The 19,093-nt window shown below is 37.2% G+C and overlaps 3 protein-coding genes across 8 annotated transcripts; 2 read left to right on the forward strand and 1 right to left on the reverse strand.

Annotated features, from left to right (window-relative positions):
• LOC107872793 (protein PSK SIMULATOR 1) lies at window positions 1-10,994 on the forward strand. Of its 6 annotated transcripts, none has more exons than XM_047413649.1 (13): window positions 1-567; window positions 998-1,495; window positions 3,171-3,496; window positions 3,600-3,692; window positions 3,790-3,880; window positions 4,989-5,082; window positions 6,326-6,423; window positions 6,588-6,657; window positions 7,577-7,671; window positions 8,451-8,567; window positions 8,676-8,752; window positions 9,981-10,025; window positions 10,113-10,994. In XM_047413649.1, the coding sequence occupies exons 2-13, from the start codon at window positions 1,169-1,171 to the stop codon at window positions 10,612-10,614; spliced, it is 1,935 nt and encodes a 644-aa protein (XP_047269605.1). In that variant the 5' UTR covers window positions 1-567; window positions 998-1,168; the 3' UTR covers window positions 10,615-10,994. The 6 variants fall into 6 exon arrangements, with proteins under 6 accessions (XP_047269605.1, XP_047269602.1, XP_047269604.1 ...); XM_047413646.1 differs by having other exon boundaries at window positions 1-367; XM_047413648.1 differs by having other exon boundaries at window positions 1-367; window positions 1,086-1,495.
• A 146-nt stretch (window positions 10,995-11,140) lies between these two features.
• On the forward strand, window positions 11,141-15,999 carry LOC107872792 (FHA domain-containing protein PS1). Its single transcript, XM_016719394.2, has 6 exons — window positions 11,141-12,010; window positions 12,977-13,185; window positions 13,263-14,447; window positions 14,716-14,851; window positions 14,959-15,341; window positions 15,467-15,999. Exons 1-6 carry the CDS (start codon window positions 11,722-11,724, stop codon window positions 15,719-15,721), a joined length of 2,457 nt encoding a protein of 818 aa, XP_016574880.1. The 5' UTR covers window positions 11,141-11,721; the 3' UTR covers window positions 15,722-15,999.
• Window positions 16,000-16,306: 307 nt separating this feature from the next.
• LOC107872791 (protein SENSITIVE TO PROTON RHIZOTOXICITY 1) lies at window positions 16,307-18,652 on the reverse strand. The gene is made up of 2 exons (XM_047413652.1): window positions 18,499-18,652; window positions 16,307-17,869 (listed from the first exon to the last, which is right to left on the reverse strand). Exon 2 carries the CDS (start codon window positions 17,781-17,783, stop codon window positions 16,476-16,478), a length of 1,308 nt encoding a protein of 435 aa, XP_047269608.1. The 5' UTR covers window positions 17,784-17,869; window positions 18,499-18,652; the 3' UTR covers window positions 16,307-16,475.
• Window positions 18,653-19,093: the final 441 nt, after the last annotated feature.

Here is a 19,093-nt window from a genome sequence, read left to right on the forward strand (position 1 = left end):
ACATATTTTCTCATTTTTAACGAGGAGAGTCAACAAAGCAGTACCACCCTCCTACTAACAAGTCACTAACAAAGATGTTGTCTTTCAAGAACATAGATAACTGTGTATCTGTGCGTGTGTGAGAAAAAAAAAAAACACTCTGTTTGCTTACTCTATCGTGTCTGACTCGAGGGTTCTCTTTGCTCACTTCTTTGCCACTATTCTTGACTCAACACCCATTAATCCAAAAAAACAAATAAAGGAAATACTAATCAAGTGTATTTTGTTCTTGTTGAAAAAGGGGCTATTAGAATCTGTTTTGTCTTTGTTCAGATCCAAGTTATCATCTTTTCTAACCCCCCCCACCCCCCATTTTATGTTTTTCTTGGTAAGCTTGCTTTTGCCTCTTTATTATACAGCTGTTTCTTTGACTGTGTCGGTTTCTATTTCTTGTTTTCTTGCTGACTGATGAGGTAAAGTTATGATCTTTAAGACCCTTTTGGCATGTTTTGACTTGCTTTTTATAGTTCATGATATAGAGGTGGATCTTGGATTTTTGTACGAGTGACTTCCTGCTAATTTGTGGAAGTGAGTGCAAAAAACTTTAGTATAGATACTGAAAAAAATGGTATTTGACTTTATGGATATAGTTCAAGTTGCACTCTGCATCTGTTCCTGTAGAGTTCTTTGAGCTGTAGTGTTTCTTGTGTGGCATCTATTAACATGGCGGTGTTATTTGAATTCTTAATGTTAATGTCTTGTACATTCTTCCATTTGTATGTCATTAGCTGCGCTGTATGTATTTCTTTCCTTTGTCCGAGTATGCTTTGAAGTTTAGTATGTGATATTTCCTGAAAATTGGGTTCTTGCTTTTTTTTTTTTTTTTTTTTTCCTTTCAATTTATTGAGATAAAGAGATATGCTCTTTGATTTTCTGTTATTATGTTGTTTGGGGTTTGAGTCGGTTGACTTAGATAGTATAGATTCTCAAAGTTGATAACGCAAATTTGGTTATGTAGATGAATTCGTGGAGCTGTTTGGTTTAGCGTAGCTGATTTGAACGCAGGATTGTCAAGCAGCTTTGATGATATCAGTCTTCTGATGCAGATGTTTCTCAAGGCATTTATAAACTTTTGACTCAAATGTTGATGGAAACCCGAGATTGAAGTAGGTTGAAGCATTATAGAATAATGGGTGGTCTTTGCTCTAGAAGAGCCACCAGTGAGAATACAACAGGTCGTTCCATACCACATGTCAACGGTCACTTCAACTATGGTGCTGGAACAGTTTATCAGTCACATAGATTGCCCACACAGGCAAATAATGATACTATGCGATCTCCATCCGGAGAAAGCACAGAAAAGCAACCAAGTGAACCAGTGTTCTCTTTTCCAGAGATGAATGCAGCTTCCCACGGTCTTGAAATGGATGATATAAATGATGGAATTCCTCGATTGTCTCGGGCATTATCAAATAAAACCAGATCAACAAGGTCAAAGCAGGTTGCCAGGGCAAAGGTGAGTAGTCTCTTATTCGTTGTTATTTCCTTTGGCAATGGCCTGGTGCTTCTGTCTTTTTCCTATTGCATTTTTTGTGATTTTGTGAAGTATTTCAATTTCATTGCTTGACAATGGACAAGTTTCAGATAGGTTGTAAAAATGAAGATTAAAAGGCAAACATATAATTTATAAAAAAAGTCGGATGAATAATTGAAATGGAAAAAAAAAGAAAGAAAAAGAAACATGTGAGAATTATAGAGGATATTATAACTGTCTTGGAAATCCAATGAAATGTTAAAGGAGCACCCAAGGTTCTATAACTGTGATATTTGTGGTGTGCTGCGGCCTATGTGAGAATTATATGGAGGGTAGACTTCAACAGTAACAAGTTTTACTCTCTCTCTTAGACAAATACTCTCTTCCCTCCACCACCCTCCTCTATAATTTCTTGATTGTAGTTTGTCAAAGTCTTTATTTTTGAATTTGCCCTTCTAAGGCACCCGAAAGACGTTAATTGGCAATTTACTCACTTCTGCAAGTTGCTCCTACAAGTCCGAACCAGGCTATGGATGTCTTGTAACTCATCCATTAGCTCCAACTCTGACTTATATATACTGATACAAAGTCCTTATAGGTTCAGACTATATTAAGGTTTAACTAAGTATTGATTGGTCTATGTTGAAGCCCACAAAAGATTAAGATATCATTGATGGACAATAAAGAGATGTGTCTATGCTTCCTCCACTTCCATTTCTACCTAGAGTCCCTTTATGAAACCAACATCCATCATACGTTCCATGAATCTATTGAGGGTTTCCATCAAGAACAAAAAATAAGCAGAGGTAATGGGTCCCCTTGCCTAATCCCTCTTAAGCTCCCAAGAATCCACAGAATGTGCCACTTGGAAGAATGGATAGAAATGTAGTGTCTTATCATGATGGGACTCTCTTTCAAACGTATGGTTTGTTCTCTCTATCAGTTACTGTAATATTCTATCACATATTTGAATACTTGCTATTCCCGTCAATTAAAGTTCCCCTGGCCGTCTTTATACTTTGTCATTAAAGATGCTGCAATGCTACTTCGTTCTTACTTCAAGATTCCCAAGTTGAATTTAAAATCTGGAATGCTCAGTGGAATCAATGGTTTACTCTCTCTCTTCACTCATGGTCCACCACATATTTGACTATTTTCTATTCTCTTTAGATACAATCCCACTAGTCATCTTCCTTATAGTTGTTAACAGAAGGTGCCGCAAGGCTGCTTTAAGCTTGGTATTGATGGTGGTATAATTTGCACATAGGTAGAAAATTATCTTGGACATATTCTGCAATAATTCTTGTTGTATTCAGTATTAATTTTCTAAAGATGAAGATTACTGGTTATATTTCTAAATATTACTCCCTCCATCCCATCTCATGTGATGGTGTTTGATCGGGCATGGAGATGAAGAAATAATGAAGGGAGACTTTTGAAACTTGTGATCTGTAATAATCCATAAATATTTTTGTGGTTAAAAATTATCTCATTAACGGTAAATGGGTGTTTTAAAGTTACATCGTTATGTTTTAAAGTTACATCGTTACAAAATACAGAAATGTGTCATTCTTTTCGGAATTGACTAAAAGGGATGAGTGTCGCATAAATTGGAATAGAGAGAGCAATATTTAATAGTTTTGTATTTGCTTGACAGGTTTCAGAAGTGAGTTCACTTTTGGGCAGAGCTGGTACAGTGGGGTTTGGCAAGGCAGTAGATGTGTTGGACACTCTAGGTAGCAGCATGACAAATTTAAACCTTAGTGGTGGCTTTGCATCCAGCATGGCAACCAAGGGAAATAAAATTTCCATTTTGGCATTTGAAGTTGCAAATACAATTGTCAAAGGTGCCAATCTTATGTATTCCCTTTCAAAAGAGAACATTAAGCATTTGAAGGAGGTGGTTCTCCCTTCTGAAGGTGTGCAGTTGTTGATATCAAAAGATATGGATGAGCTCTTCAGAATTGCTGCAGCAGACAAAAGGTGTCAAAGAGTCTGAAATAACTTTTGCGTGATCATGCATATTTCATATGCTACTTTCAATTTCTTTTGGCGCAAGAGTGAGATGCTTGTTGTAATTTGACAGGGATGAACTGAAAATATTCTCTTGTGAAGTGGTTCGCTTTGGAAATAGTTGCAAAGATCCTCAATGGCATAACTTAGACCGTTACTTTGAGAAGTATTTAAAACTAGCTTTAGTCCAGTTTTGCTTTTTTGTTATTACCACTTCAAAAATGAATATTCACATCATCTGTAGTTCATTCTATTCTGTTTAGGTTGGAATCAGAATTGACACCTCATAAACAATTAAAAGAAGAAGCTGAGACTGTGATGCTGCACTTAATGACCTTGGTACAGTATACAGCTGTAAGTTCCATCTCAGCTGTTTTTTCCCTGTTTGTTTCATTACATTTTCCTGATAAGTTATACTCCCTTTGTCCCAATTTATGTGAAGTGTTTGACAGGGCTCGGAGTTTAAGAGGGAAAAAAAATACTTTTGAAACTTGTGGTCTACAAGAAGTCATAGAAATTTTTGTGGCTATGAATCATTTCATCAAGGGTAAAATGGGAATATTTAAGTTAAATTGTCATATGTCATTCTTTTTAGACTGACTAACAAGGAAAGGGTGTCACATAAGGAGTAATTTTTATTGATCTGAAGTATTCTGTTAGACAATATATATACAGCACTAGAGTATCTTGCACAAAAACATAATTCTTTTAAAGAGCAATAATTCATTCTCTCATAGGATGTTCCAAATGCTATTTGGTTTTGTTCTTTCCATATGGTCGATATAAGCGCGAGGAGCCACTCTTGTTCTATATCTCTATCTCTTCCTCCTGATTTCCACCTTATTTGCATACTTATAACCCTATCCAACATCATTTATTTAATTCCAATCATGTTACACATTCTGCACTATAATTGGTCTGCCACTAGATAGTTCAGTATGGATGCATCACTTCCTCCTGGATGTCCACTAAATTTAATGATTGTTGGATTAGCTTTAAGATTTGTGAACATTTCTCTGCAATTCCAATAGTTGGAGTAGGTTATATCAACCCTTTTTCTCAATTCAACTTTATTAAGATCCAATGCATTCTAATTAAATGATTTCTCTTTTGAGACATTATGGGTTTTCTAAAACTAAAGGTTATCTAAATCTCACCTTATCCATACATGGATATACACATTTTTAACCAGAAAACGGGGACTCCTAGTAAATGTTGGGCCTAATATACGTGTTAGAACAAGTAAACTTAGTCCTAACTTGTTGCTATTGCCTATATGAGTATGTTGTTTCAATTGGTTGTGTTTTTAGCTGAGACCACGTTGATTCTGAGTAGATTTTTTTGGACAATTTCTTACCAAGTGGTATACCTGGTTTTCTTTTGGTACCGTCAACCATTATGTTATTGTTAATTTTAGAAATGTATCTGGTTCGAGTAAGTTGTATTATTATGCTCTTTGCAGGAACTATACCATGAATTGCATGCATTGGACAGAATTGAACAAGATTGTCGACGTAAAGCCCAAGAAGAGGATACTTCAAATGCTACTCAGAGAGGTCATCTACCCACAGATACTCTCATTGTGTTCCTCTATTTTTAACCTAATAATCAGTGGATCTGCATTAGCTCAAAGTTCATATAAACTATTTCTGTACAATGAATGGCCTCCAGTTTCTCATATCGTTAGGAACTAACCAGCATGTTAGGTATTGTGGGCCTAAATAGCTTAATGAAGAAATCTTGAATGGGTAGACTCTAGCTACTATTCTTTTTTTCCTAGTTATATATTCTGAACATGGCTTAAGATCTGGTTGGCTCAAGTCCGCTTTTAAGTCTGATGCTGCCATTGAAGTCCTCCAACACCTTCATTTGCAAAAGAGAAGCAAGCTCTATGGAGGAAAGTCATAGCTGGCTATGCTGCTCGGGCTCTGATGCGGGTATCCGATCTGGTTGCGGATCTAAAGGCCGGATTCTTTGCCACATAAATATTAGGATTCGGAGGCATGGATCCGAGTTTGGATATGGTTGCTGGGATATAAACTGTAAATGTTTATTAGACATATAAAGTGAATATTTCGATTAGTGAAAGTTATGGAGCTAAAATAATGGAACTTCATTCCTTATAAACACCAATATTTTATTCTTATCTTTTCTCATACTTCATGTTTTTTGAAAATGACCACGTTCTCATAAATGTATATATATATATGACATAAACCCAAAATTCAACCTAAATACTCAATTAATCTGTACTTATTGGTCTGAAATGTGGTCAAAGTACACAAGATAAGTTGACCAAATCTGCTATGGATCCCACAGCTACATCCATGTCGTGCTGACACGGATGCGAGAGGGGTTTTGAAGAGTCCGTGCAACATAGATAGCTGGAGAGCATTGGGAATCAATCAGATTTGGAAAACAGCATGATTAAATCTGATAACTAATTCAAACCAAATGGACTTGTTCTGGGGGAAAGGAGCATATAGGCATGTACACATCTTACTGATTCTAAACAGCATTGAGGGCATTGTTTTCTGGAGTGGTTACTTTTAAATTTTAGTTTTTCCTTGTGTAATGGGGTTCTGTTTATTGAGACTATTCCGTACTTTTAGTGGTGTAAAGATTGTTTGTCTAACTTATGTGATTCTGTGGAGGATGTGAGACTCTTGTTATTTAATCCAGTACCCTCCGGTTACTCTTGCATTTTCTTCTTTTACTTATATCGTTTGTATCTGCTTTCTTTGTACTGATTTCCTATATTCTTGTTCTAATATTCCTTTTTAACATATAAATTTGCAGGAGACGGCCTTGCAATTTTGAGAGCAGAGTTGAAAAGTCAAAAGAAACATGTTAAAAGTCTAAAAAAGAAGTCTCTCTGGTCCAAAATATTGGAAGAGGTAGCAAGTCATCCTGCTTTATCTTTTCTTTTATTCATGAATTTAATACTGGCAATGTGGTTTCTACTTACTGCAAAAGTTGGGTGGTCTGTTTAAGATAAATTGTCGAAGTTTCTTTCAAATTTCAATTGACTATACTAACATCTGTTTTGCGATAATTGAAGGTGATGGAAAAGCTTGTGGACATTGTCCATTTTCTCCATTTGGAGATCCATGCTGCATTTGGCAGCACCGGTAATGCATTTGAAACTTAAAGTTAACTTTCTATCGTGATTTTTGTCCTGTTATTATCTTAACTGTCTTGTTGGGGGTGGTCAGAAGGAGTAATTGTTGTACTGATTCTTGGATCATTGTTGTCTGTCTATATCCTAATCGACTTTTGGGTTTACATTTAGCTTATGTGTCAATTGTTCCATTAGTATAAGTGTAAACAATAGTTTGTTTCTATATTATAGACTTGAAAATTAACACATCTTGTTACTCGCTGGGTGAGTTAAGATTTGTTTTACCAACTGTTACCTATCAATTTTATCTGTTATGTACACAGTAACTGCCGCTGATGCATGTGTGGTGATCAAGGGAAATCATAATCTAGTGTGGCCTAGTGGTTCAATGAAGTTGGGTTGAGCGCCATGAGGTCTTAGGTTCAATTCCTAACAGGGACAAACATTAAGTGATTTCTTCCCATCTATTCTAGCCTTGGTGGACAGAGTTACCTGGTGGTTCTTAGTGGTGGGAGGTGACAGGTATTTTGTGGAATTAGTCGAGGTGTGCGCAAGCTGGCTCGGACACTATGTATTTTTTTTAAAAAAGGGGAAATCATAATCTAGGGTGTACTATTTAGTGAGTTACCTTACTTTATTATGCAACTAAGAGAATAAGAAGTCGTTGTCATGGTAGAGCGATCCGTGCTTGTATATTATTGTTTATGCTTATATTACGGCTCAGAATGCTGATTCATTTGTTTCTATAAGGAGGGGTATATTTTGTTTTACAAGTAAGGAATAGAAAAAAATCAATCGAAACAGTTATTTTTTTTTTTTTTTGACTTTATTCTATAGGTGCTGAGCATTTCGAGTTGAATCATATCTTTCGTGTCTAAATTTTATGTTTATGAGTGACCTGATTGCTATAGTTTTGCCAAACCTTGCAGATGGAGACCGACCAATAAAAAACAACCATCAGAGATTAGGATCTGCTGGTCTTGCATTACATTATGCAAATATCATTACTCAGATTGATACGCTTGTAAGCATCTCATACACATATAATTATTAGAGAAGCAACATTTTTGACTCTTATCATTTTGTCTTTTGACTTCATTCATATCTTTTAATTAATGTGGAATGAAGTTGACATCTTTTCCTCCATTAAGCTAATTCTTTTTTTTTTTTTTTTGTTTCTCGTCATAAATATATCAAACATTTATCTTCCTTGTTAATCATCATCTTAATCCCAATATATATACTCTCACCTCTTTTTATGTTTCATGAAGCTGTATGCTCTAGTATCTATCCGAAATCACAATAAAGAATGGAGGTCTATCAATTGGACCAAAAAACAAATGCTGCACGAACTGCCACATAGAAAATACTCAAATTGCAATTAAATTTGTGAATTTCATATCATATGTCGTAATAAACATTTATTGGTCATATCCCAATACCCGTATCCGAACTCGGATCCATACACCCGAATCCTAAAATATATATGATAAAGAATATGACCTTTATCCGCACCCAGAGCGGATACTCGCACCCGAGTCCGAGCAGCATAGCTGAGTTACTCTAGTTCTCATTTTTGGCACTCTTTCTTTAGTCATTACATAAGGTCTAAGTACTGGAATCATACTTCTTACAATCTAACAATCTTGCTGAAATTGTAACTAATTGGTATTCTGGATTAGTACTCATGTTAACCTACTAGGGTGTCGAAACTGTGTAAAACTTATTTGTAAAATTATGTTATTTGTTCACATGTTTCTGATCAGAAACAAAAAGTGAGAATATCATATTTTATATGATCAGGTCACCCGATCAGGTTCAGTGCCCCCAAATACAAGAGATGCTTTATACCAAGGGTTGCCACCAAACATCAAGTCAGCTTTGCGATTCAAAGTACAATCCTTCCAGCTCAAGGAAGAGGTACTTTTATTCTGTCCTTTTTAAGGGTTTCTTTTTGGGGTTATCTGCAAGTTTCTTCCTTCTGAGTCATTGAATGTTAGTAATAGTCCAGATACTCTTTTGATGCAGTTAACTGTGCAACAAATCAAGGCTGAAATGGAGAAAACACTGCAGTGGCTTGTTCCCATGGCAACCAATACAACCAAGTAAAACATACAATCCCTAGCAATATTATTCATTGTATACAGCTTTCCAGTGATTCTTCATTTGTTTCTTACTCCAAAGAGGACTGGCTTTCTGGTGAGCTATATCGTTATTATTTTTATCGGGTTAATATATTTTCATTTATAAACATAAGCCAAAGTTCCGTATTCAAAGGGTAAATCAAAAGGTAAAGAATCTACAAAATGATATAGTTCTCTACAAACTCCACCCAATCATCTATACAATAACGAACTTTATGTGAGCACCAAAAGAAAACAAGGGAACAGAGAGTACTCCTCAACCGGGAGAAACTCAACGCTACTGCTTCAAGAACTCTCCTATTTCTCTCTTTTCCAACAATCCATATTAACATAAGTGGAACCACGTTCCAAGCCGTTTTGTCTCCTCCTCCTCCCGCTCTTCCAGCTGAACATCAACTCTTTCACAGTTTTTGGCCTTGTCCATGGAGTGTCAAACCATCTAAACATATCACACCATAACCGGTTAGCTCACAATATAGAGAAAGATGATTCATGTCCTCACAGGTCTTCTTACACATGTAATACCAACTGACGCAAACCACCTTTTGGTTTCTGATGCTTTCTGCTGTTAAAATCACCCTTATAGCGGCTAGCTAAGTGAAAAAGTACATCTTCCTCTGCAACTTTGGTAGCCATATTGTATCACGCTTAGTGAAGATGCCACTGCACTAAAACAAGTGTGATATTAAAAACTATTCAATGAGTGATCTTAAGAGATTAGCTTATTTATGAAGTTCATGGGATTTATTTAGATGAAGGTGATATTAATTAAACAATAAACAGTCAGCAAAACAATAAAGTAATGTTAAGAATATGTTGTAGATGGATATGTTATTGATTTGTACTGGAAAGTAAGAAATTGGCCTAGTAAACTTGTCGCCAGTTATGTCTGTGTATCTTTAAAAAAAAATGTAAGATGATTTTGAACTTGATGGTTATGGGTTTCTATGTATATTTCACTTATTTACTGTTTCTTTAATCCCTTTATCCATAGGTTGTTCTTTGTGTTCATTGTTATTTTACTTTAATTCCGAACTTTTATTCAGTAAGCTGCGCTCTCTAATGCTTAGAGTCTAGATTCTCAAAATCCAAGTATACGTTGACTCGTTTCAACGTTTTCTGCTTTGGCTTTACTGGTTCAGTTGTATTTCCATCATTATTACACCCGTGATAACGAAAACTTTTGCAGGGCCCACCATGGCTTTGGATGGGTTGGAGAATGGGCAAATACAGGGTGAGCTCAATCATAGGAAACTTGTTCTTTACCGATTGAACCAATTTATTAGTAAACATTTTTATTCATTTGGTCTGAAATGAACAGGAAACCTGCTGGCCAGACTGATCTACTCCGAATTGAGACACTCTATCATGCCGATAAGGAGAAAACTGAAGCTTATATTCTTGAATTGGTTTTATGGCTTCATCATCTTGTCACTCAGTCGCGAAGTGCTGCAAATGGTGGAATCAGATCTCCTGTGAAATCTCCATGCTGTTACCCTAATCAAAAGATGAATCAGTTAACACACAAGCCAAGTTCTCCATCTCCCGCATTAACAGTTGAAGACCAAGAAATGCTTCGGGATGTAAGCAAGAGAAAACTGACACCCGGAATAAGCAAGTCTCAAGAATTTGATACTGCAAGAACAAGGTTGAGCAAGTTCCACAGGCTGAGTAAGAGTAGTAACCATACCCCTATACGTGAAACCAGGAAAGACCCCTTTCCCATCAGGAGACCGTCTTCTGTTCCAGTGATTGACTTTGACATTGATCGGCTCAAAGCTTTGGATGTCATTGATAGAGTTGATACAATTCGAGGTGCATAATGGTAAAAACTATATAAGCTGTCTTGGCAGAGATCATCCTTTATTTGAGGCGTCAATTTTCTGCATGAGCCGGTCATCACCTTCTGCTGCCGTTGTGCACTAGTTTGTGTTGGGGAACTAGATATCAGAAAAATGTCGAAAATCTGCTATCTGTTCTCTGCTGCAGAATTTCCGGTAAGTTTAGGGTACTATGATGAGTGAAAGTGAATTTTTCGTCTCTTTTTCGTGAAATGAAAAGTTGGATTCAAGCCTGGTTGAGTTTGGGCTTTTTAGGGGAGTGAATGAATGTACCTTGTATAATCCCATCATCATATGTACAAAATGTAATGTAATATTTATTTTAACCTTAATAATCAAAAGCTTGTTATTTGTTTCTCCTATTTTAACCTTTCTTCCTTATCAGCGAAATGTGTTTTTTTAAGGCCACAAGCAAGTAATTTTTACATTATTTGGTGTAAACTGCATGTTGTTGAAATATAAAGGACCAACACAAAATTGTCATGTTGAATGTAATATTACATTATGTTCAAAAGCAGAGGAGGAGATGGTGGCATATTGAGAGATTGTCTAGGAAAAATGATCATGGCCTTTGCTCCATGATTTTCCATTCAAATAACATTGGCAATGATGGAGTCCTGCGTCAAAAGGGCAACAATTTGAACATAAAATTTTTCGAATCAATCCATGATTTCATATTGCATGAACCCTTAGTCACTTATGAAAAGAAAATGATTGTTTTAGATTTTAATATGTAAAAATGAAATCTCCTATAAAGAAGACATAATTAAAAAATAATATAAGCCACCTACAAAACTAATTAAAATAGATGCATAACAAGACATTTACATGTCCGCAACGCAAGGGCATAATTGAGTGGTTGAGAGGTGAATTTCCAACCTAAGAGACTAGGGATCAACTCCAGCCTCTATTGCACTACTAGGGATCAACTCCAGCCTCAATTGAGTGCAGTTTACATTTCCTGTGCAGGTTAGTCACCAGCAGAGAGGCTATACAATAGTTTTGCAATTAAAAGGTAAAGCTAACGGTCACATTTTCAAAAAAAAAAAAAACACAAATCCACTCTCTCTCTCTCTCTCTCTCTCTGTCATGGCGGACAAACAAGAACCTTTGAGAAAACCCAATTCACAAACTGAGGAAGAGAGGAAGATTCCGGTGTTTACAGTGCTGAAAGATGGGGCCATCCTCAAGAACATCTTTCTTCTTGACAACCCTCCACCTCTAGTAACTACAACATCTTGTGTTGAACAGATATTGGTAGTTGGAAGACACCCAGATTGTAACATTGTATTGGAACATCCAAGCATCAGCAGATTTCACCTCCGCATTCACTCTAATCCCTCTTCTCACTCCCTCGCCCTCATTGATCTCTCTTCCGGTAGTCTCTCTTTTATCTTCTTGCTGTTGTTCTAGTATTTGATCTGTAGATTTCTTCACTCTTTATCATGTTTATCAAAATTCTGTCTCTTTTTATGTGTTGATATTTAAATTCTTCAACTCTGGATGAGTCTGGGGGTCCACACAAGGAAAAATAATGAAGATAATTTGAGTCAAGAAAACACACACACACACACACACACGCACGCGCATACTAGGAGATATATGATTAGTGTGAAGTTATACGGGGTTAAGGTTAGGAGTGGCCTTCGTGACAAACAAGATGAGGAAAGTGAAACTGGGATGGGCACGTACGGAGGAGGGGAAAGGCTGCACTAGCAAGAAGGTGTGAGAGGTAGAGGTGAAGGCAGAACGAAAAACAAATGGGGGAGATGATCAATCAGGATATGTCCCAGCTCCAACTTACTGAGAATGTTGTGACCCTTGATAGGAAAGTTTGGAGGTCACAAATTCGTATAGAAGGGTAGTAAGTAGCTGAGTGTTATCGCGCACCCTATGTGAAAGTTCTAGGGGCTATTTAGTAGTCGCGTAATCTCTTAATATTACTATTATATTATTATCTCTTTGCTTCATTTGCTTTGCATGTTGCTATTTTATTGTCATATTTTCTTGATAGCTTGCTTTGATGACTTTTCTTTTGAACCGAGGGTCTAGTAGAAACAACCTCTCTACCTCACAAAGATACGGGTTAGTTTGCCTACATCCAACCCTTCTCATACCCCACTTGTGATATTACATTCGATTTGTTGTTATTGTTATTTTTATAGTCTGTCTCTTGGTTTTGCTTCATTTCTCTTTTTCTAGATATTTGGTCTTTCTCTTTTTTTTCTTAGTTCGATTTTGGTTTATCCAGTTAGTTGATTTCTCTGCATACATTTGGTGAATTTCACATTTCTTTTGGTTGTTTATTATAAAAGCTTCTTACTTTGATTTGCTGCTGCTTCAGTACATGGGTCATGGATTTCTGGAAACAAGATTGAACCAGGTGTTCGAGTTGAGTTGAAAGAGGGTGATAAGATGAAGCTTGGAGGTTCAAGCAGGGAATACGTGCTACACTGGATTCCAATCAGTCGTGCATATGATTTAGAGAATCCATTTGTAGCTTCACTAGGTGAGACAGAACCATCTGAAGAAGCAGAAGAGGAAGAACATCAGGTGAGCTGTAGTAGTAGTGGTTTACCTGTATGTTTTCAACTATTTTATCACCTTAGTGTCTAATTTATCATTTTTAGGATGAGAATGGCGTTGCTCTTCAGAATGAAGATGTTGATTTGGCGCAGGGCCAGGATTCTTCGTTTTCTGATATGAATTTGTTGCCATATGTAAAATGTTTGACTCCATCAGCTCCTCCAATGCCCGAAGAGATGAAGCCCTCATTTCCCTTTGATGACGAAGAAGTAAACATAAATCCACCTGAGAAAATTCAAGGAGAGAGCGAAATCAGTTTGCAGCGGCCTACTTACGAACCTGACCAAAACAAAACTCCGCGGGCCCTTCTTGTCTCCGGAGGGATCCAATCAGAAAATGCAGATAGTATCCCAGTAAGATCTCAGCAAAGATGCTTGAGCATTTGGTCTAGAAGGGGAAAATGTTCCAGTGTTCAGATTCAAACTGGTCGAGAGAGAACTGTTATTGAAAAAGTTGACATTGATACTGAAGTTCACTCACTACTTAATCATGAGAAGGTTGCAATGGAGTCAGTTTCCGATGATCCTTTTTCTAGTGGAAACAAGGATGCCTTCACTCCAGACAAAGAGAACCATGTTCCTAGTTCTCTCTTCCTTGAGTCCGAGAAGAACTCGTGTCTTGCTGAAGGACAAGCTACAAAACCTATGTTTTCTTCTTGTGTGGATGAGAAAAGTGAAGAGAATTTTACTCTGGACAAAGTGGATCTCTCTGCAAACACTCATTCACCAAGGTCAATGAAGAAGATGAGCCGTTTGGAGCAAATTAAGAATCCAAAACCTTTTAAACCTTCCCCAATGGAAGGGATTTGCCAAGCTAAAGATCTTGAAGACTGTAAGAACGAGAAGATCGGATCATCTACAGCGCACTCAAATATGAGTAACAACAGTGAAGAAAATTCCATTTCGGATAAAGAGAATATGACACATGATAGCTGTTCAATGAAATCGAAAAAGAATGGGAAAATGGGGGCAGTTAAGCATCTAAAACCATTTGAGAAAGAAAACTTGATTGACAAAGTTCTTGAAGAGCACAAATCAGCAATTGTTGCTTCCAGAAATAAGGCTAGATCGACAGTAAGCGTACTGAAAAACAGAACAGATAGAGTGCCATTTCAATCTCTTCTTGTGAACTCCCCCAGCAACACCAATTCAAAATCTCCCGAACAGAAAGTCAAGTTGAATGCTAATCCTGTCGAGTTTCAAAAAATCATGGAGGCATGCCCCTATTCTGTAAGTTCATTGACCTGTTTCTAATTTGAAAAACTTCTTGTTATTAAAACAGCTTTGGCAGATTCATGATTTCTAATTTGCAGTATTAAGTTGTTAGCCTAGCTTATGAAAGTAACATATTTGTTTGACAGGACATAGGTCTGCTATCTACATATGTTTCACTATTCTTTTACACTTTATTCGATAAGGAAAGCTGATTGACATAATGATTGTGTAAGCTAGTATGGTTCAGAGTTACATCATAACATTGTCGAAACAATATCTGCAGAATAACAATGCCAGGGAAGAGAGAAGAAAGTGGACCATGGTAGTGGACACCACTTCTTTGTTAAACAAAGAGTCAAGAAAAGCTTTGCAGCTTTTGCAAGGTCTTAAGGGAACTTGCCTGATAATTCCCAGAATTGGTAATGAACTTACTTTAGCACTCCCTCAGAAAGTTTCTAACATCCTCAAGTATTTCAGTAACTTTTCTTAACCAAAAACCGCATCTTTATATTTTCCTTGATGTTAGTCTTAAGAGAACTAGATTGCATGAAGAGGCGTGCTAGCTTTTTCAGAAGAGCAACAGAAGTATCTGCTGCATTAGAATGGATAGAAGATTGCATGGCAAATGCAAAATCATGGGTTCATGTGCAGAGTTCTGTGGAGGAAACAAGGCCAATGGCACCGACTCCTCCTGCTACTGCACCACCATGCTTGTTCAGTGAGGAGAATGGCTTCTTTCCAGTCGGCTCAGTTCTATCCTCACCACGTTGGGGTTTAGCAGAAATTGTTTCACCCACAGCAGAAGATCATATCCTTGAATGTGCCCTAGTCTCCAAAAGAACTAACAGGGATGGACAACTTGTTCTCCTTAGCAATGATCTTACCGTGAAGATCAAGGCCATGGCAGAGGTAAAACCATAACAAACCATCATCCTCCCTTCTGCATCCCACCACCCCTTCAGAAAACAAAAGGAGACTTTCCGCTTGTCCTATGAACATCAACTGACATTTCAGTTTTGTTTATTGATTGGCAGGGTTTAAACTGCGAGACAGCAGAAGATTTCCGAGAGAGTCTGGTAAACCCATTCTCTGAGCGGTTTCTCTGGAAAGATAGCTCTCCTAGGGGAAGCACTTGGTCGTGTGTGGATGACTTTGTCCTTAGGGAATCATACTACCCTGGACCTCTAAAGAAGACATCAAAATCGGGACAAGCAGCAAAAGGCTTAAAGCTGATATTGCTTCATAATTCTCATTATAGGCAAATCTGTTCAGGCAGCACAATTAGCTAGGTAGAGAGTATGTAGCTGATAGCTGATATTGCTCCATCTCATCATCATAGGCAAATATGTTTAGCCAGCTGAACCAGTACATTCCTCCTCCTTATCAAAGATGTCAAGATGAATTCAGATCTTATGGCCACATCTCTAGACCTGTAAATGGCCACTGTTTCAATCTTTTGGAACTTCTGTGTTTCATTGCAAATTGTTTCTGGATGATTCAGACATTTTCATGAAATCAGGGTACATATCTTCAGTAATTTCTTTCAACGTTACTTTTCTTCTTCCTACTCTTTTTGTTTCTTTTAATTTTATAAGGATACAGCTCAGCACTTTGGTAATATGGTTGTTATCATCTGATTTGCTCGGAATCTATCCTGATTCTCTTTCAGAGTAATTAAGGAGCAGTTTTGTAAATGAAGTCTTTTGTGCCTTAAAGTGGATTGATAAATATTCTGATCTGAATCAAGGATTATCTAGGAAATATGTCTTCCTCTCATCTTCTATAGAAAAGCTTTAGTCGATCAATGCATTTATTGTTGACTTGCTGCAACTGCAGTAGTAATGAGAAGCTGGGATTTTAGACTTGCAAATTAACAAAACCATACGTAGTTGAGCCAGATATAACATTTAGAGCAGTCAAAAAGAGCAGTACACACTAAGAAAAGACGTCACTTGTTCCCCAAACAAGCTGACATTACAAGAAACAATTTGCAACATCTAACCAAAAGAAAAATTCAGTTGAGCTGTTCCAGTTCAGTAGAACTTATATTTTCCTAGCTATCCGAGGGTAATTACATGAACCCGCCATTAGAAAAGAGAATGAGTTTTCTGGGTCCTCAAATGGTGGTTGTGGAAACTCTCGGAGATCACTAAGCTTGCTACTTTCAAAGTTCCAAGGTGACGAAAAACTGCCACGACTATCTGCACTCCCTTTTTCATTCATAGTATTTTGAAGGCCACTGCTATTCTGAAGATTTATCTCGAAACCAATCTTTCCAGCTTCTTTAGTTGCATCGCCGGTTTGACTGTGATCAGATATCCCAGCAAAACCTTTCGTTTCATCCTGAGGAATTGCAGGAGTGTGTCCTTGGAAAAGGGAAATGTGCCCGAAAAGCTTATCTTTCCTGGAAAAAGTTGTTCCGCAAGAACAATGCCATTTATCTTTACCACAATGTTTCTCATGTGTTCGAAGATCTGCAATGACTGAAAATTTCTTCACATTGCACCTACTACAAGCATAGCTTTTCTCACAGTGGGTTCTTCTGTAATGTTTTTTCACACATAAGATCGTCTTAAGTGGCTGAAACTTTTTATGCTCCTTATTGCGCTTGCAACCAACACAAGGACAAGAATATCCTTTAATAAGCTTCGTCCCAGAGGTAGGCTCCTTGTGAGGCTTTGCAAGAGCTGCTGGAGTTTTGTATTCATCCCCGTGACCTCTCATGTGCATACGCAAATTGGCATCTCTCTTAAATCCCTTGCCACACACCGTGCAAAAGTGAGTGTGAGGTGCAAGAATTTCCTCTTTCTCCAGCTGCAGAATCTCATAGGAACCAGGATGAAGATTCTCTTCCGCATGGGGTTCACCTTCATCTTTTGCCTCATGTTCATCAGCAACATAATTTTGTTCAATGCCACAATCGCCTGTAACATCAACATGGTTGGGCTGATCTTCCGCTTTGGTGACATTAACACTTTGCGATAAAGCACCAGCATTAGTACCAGTTTCAGAAGGAACCAAGATACCACCAAACTGTCCAATTTGCTTAGTAGTTGGGTTCGCGGAGGAAAGTGAATGATGCTTCACGGTTGGAAGAAGACTCCCTGCAGTCGATATCAATTGAGCAATAATAGAGGTAAGATCAGCTATTATTAGCTGTTGTTGCTGAAATGAAAGGTCATTTCCCTGAATCCCAGCTAGACTTTTGTGGTCAACAATTATACGCACCAGCTCCCGGAGTTGATGAATCTTTTGTTCAAGAAAAGACACATTTTTCAGTATAGCTCTTGGATCCCATTCTTGTGTTGTGGTAGAATCATGATTTTCACTCCTTTGATTAACTTGTTCCATGCGAGATTCGTTGATTTAGATTTTGAAATTTGTTGCTCAATCAATCCTAGTCTGCTGATTCAGAAATGAGAAAATTTTTTCCACTTCTGCTGATTCAAAGTGTAGTTAGTATTTGAGAAAACTAGTCATGAAAATTCTTCCATCCTAATAAACTCTCTATTCATAATCCCAAATCAAGATAAGATATTATACACATTAAGTGCTTTGAAATTTCGAAACTAAGAAAGAGAGATGTGCCTAAGTTGGCAAGTAAGCAAACTGTGCACGCTAAGAGATGATGAAAGATGTTGGCAATTACTACCACGAGAAAGCCGTCCCTATCTTCTAAAGGAAATTCCCAACTAAAATTCATTTGAAACTATTTAATTTCTCTTGTAGAAGTCAGTTTCCAAAAACTAAATGATACTAGCATCCACTCATCTAACATCCTACCCCTCACCCTCAGACTAACCTCGACAAAGATCTCAAACGAGAATATCAAACACTCCTTTACTCGAGGTGCGCCCTAGCTGGCCAGACCCCACGATTATCAAACAAAAAGAATATCCAACACCCCTGACAACACTTGCTGTTAATATACAACATCTAACTCACATAAATATTCAACAATGCTTTCATCAAAACATCACAAGATCCAAGTACAAACTGTACTTAATAAATCCACCAACAGATGAAATTCAATAATTAAGAAGAAGCAAAAGTATTAAAGACAAACCAGATTAAAGATGTTCCTTTTCTTCCTGTTCTGACTAAGTTGGATTACAAGAAGAAAAAGGAAAGAATGCAAAAGGGCAGTTAAAGCAGCAACAATTAATTAATGTCTATTCTGGAAAATTTCCCATGGTGGGACTAATGGATCCCACTCGCTTTGTTTGTACTAAAAGCTAGCCGTCACCAATTTTGGCCTTTTTTGTATAGAATTTTTTCTTTTTTTTGTCTTTTGGCTCAAGTCAAATCAAGAATTACTGTTTCATCAGCTGTTGCTCCCAACCACCACTACATGCATGCAATTTTTCGGCAACATTTTGTTAGAGTACGAACCTACTAATTTTAATATTATGCTTTATGGATTGCCTATACGTGGAATAAGTAAGTAAACGTGATTCACAAAAGTAAAAGCTGAACACAATATTTTTACGTGGAAAACACTTGGCTCAAGAAAGGTGTAAAAAATCACGAGCTCTACCTCTACAGGATTTAACCCAACTTCACTGTAACTCTTGAGCCTCAACAACCAACAAAATTACAAGACTTCTTGTAAACTAGGAATTAAACTTCTAACTCCTATAACTACAAAAACACAAATCTTC

The sequence above is a fragment of the Capsicum annuum genome, chromosome 6, assembly GCF_002878395.1.
Source record: "Capsicum annuum cultivar UCD-10X-F1 chromosome 6, UCD10Xv1.1, whole genome shotgun sequence".
NCBI classification, from domain to species: domain Eukaryota; kingdom Viridiplantae; phylum Streptophyta; class Magnoliopsida; order Solanales; family Solanaceae; genus Capsicum; species Capsicum annuum.

Coding starts and splice junctions, on each gene's coding strand:
- LOC107872793 (XM_047413649.1), top strand. CDS start 1,169: ATGGGTGGTCTTTGCTCTAGAAGAGCCACCAGTGAGAATACAACAGGT. Junction 3,497..3,599: donor ATTGCTGCAGCAGACAAAAG/GTGTCAAAGAGT, acceptor GTAATTTGACAG/GGATGAACTGAAAATATTCT. Junction 5,083..6,325: donor TTCAAATGCTACTCAGAGAG/GTCATCTACCCA, acceptor ATAAATTTGCAG/GAGACGGCCTTGCAATTTTG.
- LOC107872792 (XM_016719394.2), top strand. CDS start 11,722: ATGGCGGACAAACAAGAACCTTTGAGAAAACCCAATTCACAAACTGAG. Junction 13,186..13,262: donor CAGAAGAGGAAGAACATCAG/GTGAGCTGTAGT, acceptor TATCATTTTTAG/GATGAGAATGGCGTTGCTCT. Junction 14,448..14,715: donor TGGAGGCATGCCCCTATTCT/GTAAGTTCATTG, acceptor CAATATCTGCAG/AATAACAATGCCAGGGAAGA.
- LOC107872791 (XM_047413652.1), bottom strand. CDS start 17,783: ATGGAACAAGTTAATCAAAGGAGTGAAAATCATGATTCTACCACAACA.